Source organism: Camellia sinensis, chromosome 1, assembly GCF_055761805.1.
Source record: "Camellia sinensis isolate YWXY chromosome 1, ASM5576180v1, whole genome shotgun sequence".
Taxonomy (NCBI): Eukaryota; Viridiplantae; Streptophyta; class Magnoliopsida; order Ericales; family Theaceae; genus Camellia; species Camellia sinensis.
In genome coordinates this window covers 127815449-127821550 of record NC_138961.1, presented here as the reverse complement: position 1 = coordinate 127821550, position 6102 = coordinate 127815449, and the positions used below count along the sequence as shown (strand labels likewise).

The 6102-nt window shown below is 33.4% G+C and overlaps 1 protein-coding gene across 1 annotated transcript; it reads right to left on the bottom strand.

Annotated features, from left to right (window-relative positions):
* Positions 1 to 845: 845 nt before the first annotated feature.
* On the bottom strand, positions 846 to 4754 carry LOC114263305 (rust resistance kinase Lr10). Its single transcript, XM_028203806.2, has 3 exons — positions 3915 to 4754; positions 2169 to 2198; positions 846 to 2089 (listed from the first exon to the last, which is right to left on the bottom strand). Exons 1-3 carry the CDS (start codon positions 4594 to 4596, stop codon positions 960 to 962), a joined length of 1842 nt encoding a protein of 613 aa, XP_028059607.2. The 5' UTR covers positions 4597 to 4754; the 3' UTR covers positions 846 to 959.
* Positions 4755 to 6102: the final 1348 nt, after the last annotated feature.

Below are 6102 nucleotides of genomic sequence, written 5' to 3'. Positions count from 1 at the left end.
AGAAAAAGAAAAAAAAAAAAAAATCATACTTTGGCTTTGCAGTCATTCCCCCTAAAATGATCAAGAGCCTCAAACATGGTACTATGCGTTGTTCATTACTGATCTTGTTCTGTGAGTTGACTTTGTTCGCCTACCCACTAATTCAAAGTTCCTCCTGATCACTTGGCAAAGAAAAAAGAAGCGACAGTACACAAAACTCCTATTAAAGCAAGGTTTAGAGAGGGCAAGATGAACGCAACCTTATCTCAATTTTGGAAAGGCTATTTCCTGATCACTTGCGGAAAAGATAACAAGATTTATTGCCAAATGGGCATTGACTATTAAAACAATGGAGCTGCAGGAAACAGTAAGATGATGAATCCTTGTTTCTTTTTAAATTCTATAATACAATGGAGCTCGGGGGAGGTATGTGTAATTTACTCATTTTAGATTGTAAGCAATAAGATAGAAATTTTGATAATACCATATGGTTTGAATTACATAATGGGGATTTAATGCAAACATACATTTCAGAGCTTGCGTTTTAAGAAAATTGTAATGATTTAAAATGACTTGTTGGAGATTATTGCATTTGATGTTGAGCATTTGATGTTGAAATGAAGCAAGAAAAGAAAGAAGGAAAAGGAATTGTTAAGTGGCCAATCTAGCAGTAATTGTTAATATAGAAAAGTAGAATCTTATGGTTGCAAGCTGAGAGCCAAGTCACCCTAAAAAAATTGACCTTGAACAATCTTAATTAATTCATGTAGTTGCTGCATAATGATATGAAGTGCTTCCTAGCTATGATAAAAACCAGATTAAATGAACTAGCTCTTTGTTAACTGACTATGCCATAACCTTCCAAATGTGTTAATCAAATACTATATTTATGCATAAAAAAGGACCAGTCATTGATCGATGACAATGGAGAGATTTCTACTCCGATGAAACTATAATAAAACTGACATAGTTTAGCTTTGTTATTCAGATTCAATACTAATTTCAGATTCAACAATAATTTCTAACTCACTATTTACAGGCCTTACATCCACAGCTGCACTAGTTGCTGTTGGATTTGTGGAAGAAAATGGATTGGCGGGCATGATCAGAGTGTCCTCATCACCTTCTAGCATTTTAACCACAACATTCATGGAGGGTCGATCTATCGGGTACCACTGAATGCACCAAAGTCCCACAATCGCTAACTTCTTTGCAATCTTGGCATCCGCATCATCCCTCAGCTGGATTCCCAGCTCCTCCCCACGATGCAAACGATTGTAAATCCATTCAGGAAAGTACACTTGGTTGGTGTTCTGCACTGTTACATTAAAATCCTTTTTCTCTCCTACCATTTCAAGCAACAACATCCCAAAGCTATAGATATCTGATTTGTATGACACATTCCCAAAGTTCCTGGAGAATACTTCAGGTGCGATATAGCCAATGGTTCCCCTAGCAGTAGTCATGGATACAATACTTTGTTCCTTTGAGCACAACTTTGCTTGACCAAAATCTGAGATCTTCGGATTTAAGTTGTGGTCCAACAAGACATTATGGGGTTTAATATCGAAGTGAAGGATTCGTTGATCACACCCTTGGTGAAGATATTCAATTCCTTTGGCTATGCCTATAGCAATATCTTGCAACTTCTTCCAACCAAGTAAACCTTTCTCGTGATCGGATGACATGAACTTTTGCAGTGAATCATTTGGTAAGAATTCATAAATAAGAGCTCTTCTAAACCCATCAGCACAATATCCAACCAGGCGAACCACATTGATGTGGTGGATTCTACCTATTATTCCCACTTCGTTGATGAAATCTTCCCCCTTTCCCTTTGAACTGTTGAGGATTTTCACTGCAACATAAACATCATTGGAAAGCTGTCCCTTGTACACTGTTCCATAACCTCCTTGACCTACTTTGTCTATGAATTGATTTGTAATTTTTTTGATGTCTGCATAAGAATATCTTGATGGCTTGAGAGCCCTGTAATCCTCCAAAAAGCTGTCAATCTTTAATTGGTCCTCTCTCTTTATTTTCTTTGCTCTGTGGACACAATACAATGCAATGACAACTACAAGAAGAAGAAAAGAGCCTACAACCGCACCTGCAATTTATAACAACCAAATTAGGAAGGAAAATTCCATCTTCACTGCAAATATGGAAAGGCAGGTGGAGAGTTTTACCTGCAATCACTAGTCGCCTTTTCAATTCACCTGTAAAATATAGAGAAGACTTGTTAGCTTCTCAAGCATTTGGAATTCCCACAATATATCATATTATCTTTTCACTTGATATTTTAAGATCTCTTAACAATTTCTTTTGTCAACCCAACTGTAGAGGGCCATAATATTTTATTTTATTTCATTTTGATCAGAAAAAATACAAGCTTCAAAATTTAATAATAGAGAGATACAAAACTACCTTAGTGCTCTGTTTGTTTGGACGGATATATTTTCTACAGAAAATATTTTATGGAGAAAACATTTTTCTATATGTGGTGGTGTTGGTGGTGGTGGAGGTAGTGGCGTGGTGATGGTGGCCGTGGCAATGGTGTGGTGGTAGATGTGAGAGTGATGGTAGTAGTGTGGTGATGTTGGTAAGAGTTTAGTTCGGAAAATGTTTTTGCTTTTTAAAAATAAAAAATATTTTCTATCCAAATAAACTTACTTTGCACTAACCATGAAAAATATTTTCTCTTGAGTTTTCATTTTCTATTATATCGAATGTCAAAAAATACAAAAAATATTTTCAAAAAAATTATTTTCTGCCCAAAGAATCCCAGTATGGATCTTACGATCCTACGATTTTATGAATCGATCTGGATTGTGTAAAAAATCCTTTACAGGTAGGATCTTTTGATCCTAGTAATTGAATCTTACAGGATTGTGGAATCCTAAGCCAAATTTGACCTTATCCGATCCAATTTGTAAACTTGTTTTGTATTATATGGCCTATTTTATTGTAATTTTTATATTTTGTCTAAATACCAATTTATGTGGTCAAAATGAATTCAAAAAATTAAGTAGTATTGAATCAAATAGACTAAGAAAAATAATGTAAGAAATAAACATTTAAATATTGTAATAATTTAAGAAAACTAATTAGTGGGAAAGATAAATTTAGCTTTAGTGAGGCATAAGGAGGGCAACATGAATGCAACTTTACCCCCAATTTTAGGAGAGACTATTTTCGTGACTCGAACCTACTCCACTAAGGATGCTAACGACAAATCTTATCATTTAGTTAAACCGCTTTTTTGAGTTTTTAATTTATTTTCATATCCAATTTAGTTAAATAATTTTTTTTTTTGGAACAATAATACTTTTTCTTAATTTGTTATGCATTATTGTAGATTGCACAGTATTTTGTTATAGAATTCTTCTTCTTCACCTTCCCTTTTGGAGAAATGCAAAACTTTTACTATTGAGTTTTCTATTATATAATATTATATTTACATTTATATGGAGTATTATATTTTTCACAATATCTTCACTTTTTTTTAAGTAGAATATATGTTTATTTTCTATATACTTTTTAAAGAAATATTTATTGAAATTAAATTATTACGTAATTTGTCTTTTTTTGATAGAATCTTATGACTCTCAATCTGATTTTACGATCCGATTCCATAAACATTTTCAATAATCTAATTTAAGATTCCGATTTTAACAACTTCTGCATAAGTAACGCTGTCAACAAATATAAAACCAACCTAAGTAACCTTTTAATAAACTCATTGCTTACATTAAAAACATTAGCTTTGTTTCTCCTGTAAGTTCTTCACCTCGAAAACCAAATCAAACCACCAAAACAAATAAAAAATTCTAAAATATAGGTCCAAACCTACTGAAATGAATGCAAAAGAAGATACTGGAAGGCCTAATTGAATACGAAATTAAACTAGGGAAACCAAAGAAAAAGGTACCTACCTTCCTTTGGTGGTTTGAGGAAGCCAAAGCATTCAAAATTTTCATGTCCCGTGCTGTTACTGATCTTCAATCTACAATACTTGCCTTCTGCTTCACAGTTGCCACATATCTGTTTCGACCATTTCAATTGCAGATCGGATGTTCGATCAAATACCTCAGAAGGAACAGACGAAATATTATACAACTTTCTGCAAGATAATAAGGGGTAGTAGTAGATAAGTCCAAGATTGAAGATGAAAAAATCATTGTAAACAGCAATAACTTCACGACCCGGTTCCCCGGGAATGCAGGTCTTGTATTGGAATTGTTGCCCTTTTGCAGGGCAACTGAATAAGCTGAAATCATTGACGAAATTGGAGAATTGGAATGGAGAGGAAGACAAGTTGAGGTGTCGAAGCTGGCTAGGAAAACAACCATCTGGGTCTGCGATGTGAATGGATTGAGATGTGTAATTTATGTGGTTGATGAAAACTTTGACAGAAAATGGGAGGTCAAGGACCGTGTCGTTGTTTTGGGAGCAAGAAAGATCGAAGCCGGGATAGCCACAGTGTTGAGGCTGGCGGTTGTTTAGACGGAATGGGAATCGGATGGTTGGACCGTGGTCTGAGCATGTTGTTGGGGTGCACTCATCTTGTCCTGCTGAGAGTTTCAGGACCAAGAAGAGAATCAGGAAGATCACCATGCTCCCTTGGTTACTATCTTTGGAGTTTCATCTCTCTCTCTCTCTCTCTGTATATAGATGTTTCAATGTTTGGTGGTTTGGCCATTGTCCTTTATTCCTTCCTCTCAGCCATCAGCCTATTCAACTCATCAATACACAGTGGGTTGGTTGGTCCCTACCTATCTATTGGCATCCCATGTGAACGTGATGGCAAAATATCCATACAGAACAGATACATCATCAACTAGTAGTTTTTAATTGACTTTTGATCCTCTTTATTCTATGTGTATAACAAGTATTATTATTAATTTTTTTTTGGGTAGGACTATGTCTACAAATTTATTTCATTATATATCTAATAATTATAAAATATAAATATAAATTTATAATTATTTTAATTTAAGAAAAAGATTGTTATACTTACTATTAAATAATATAATAGAGTATCTCTATTTTATATATATATATATATATATATATTTTAATTATTACATCCTTCAATTAAAATATATTTTTAATTTTTATTTTCTAAAATCTAGAATATGATAATTAATTCGAAGCTTACTGTTTTTGACTAATTGAGGGTTGACTGATGAGGCTTCATACCCATCATCCTATCTTTGACCAAAATTATTTGACTTTACTTTAATAGGACCCTCACATTTATGTTTCTTCTCAACTCCAATGCAAAGCTGTTTAGTTAAGATTGTTGGATACAAATCTATTTAGTTATATTTTTATTCGCTCTATTATATTTGTGAGTTATGAAAATTTAAATATGGATCTAACTCGAGTTATGTTTGTGTAGAGAAGTTTTTGTATTGATATTTCGTGTCGTGAGTATTTTTTGTTTGTCACTTCCCTGACTAAGTATATGGATTGAGTTGTTGTGCTGGAACAGTTCACCTATATGTGAACATCGCCTTTAATCACACCATTCGAGTGGTAAAATGACGGGAATAGGCCATGAAATCAATACCTCATACATCAAAAATCTCTACCACTAAAATAGGGAACATTAGCATCATATCACGATGAGACATTGAACCTATTTGCTGACAACGCAAACAAATTGTACACAATTGATGGGCATCTTTAAAAATAGTTGGCCAATAAAACTCACTTTGCAAAACCTTGGCGGCTGTTTTATACCCACTAAAATGACCGCCACATGCAGAAGAAGATTTTTGAGATGTGAGGGGTATGAGGGTATGTATTTGAATGAGTGAAATATTTTTACAAAAATAATTTTAGTATTATTTGTAAAGAGAGATTTTTGAAAGTATTTTACAACTTATAAGTGGGAATTTAAAAAAATAAAATATCTAAAATAATTGATGAAATACTAATTATAACATTCTATTTTAATTACTACATCCTTCAATTAAGAGCAGATTTTCTTTTTCAAACTTTAGAATGTGATAATTAATTTGAAGCTCATTGTTTTTGACTATCAAGCTCTGAGCTTCTGACTTATGAGACTTTCAATCAAAACAACACAATTGATGACTACAAAATTATAATAAT

Excerpts from the sequence above, each read along its gene's own strand:
- LOC114263305 (XM_028203806.2), bottom strand. The coding sequence starts at position 4,596 with ATGGTGATCTTCCTGATTCTCTTCTTGGTCCTGAAACTCTCAGCAGGA. Across the intron at positions 2,199-3,914 it reads CCTCAAACCACCAAAGGAAG|GTGAATTGAAAAGGCGACTA; the intron begins GTAGGTACCTTT and ends TATATTTTACAG. Across the intron at positions 2,090-2,168 it reads AAGGCGACTAGTGATTGCAG|GTGCGGTTGTAGGCTCTTTT; the intron begins GTAAAACTCTCC and ends TATAAATTGCAG.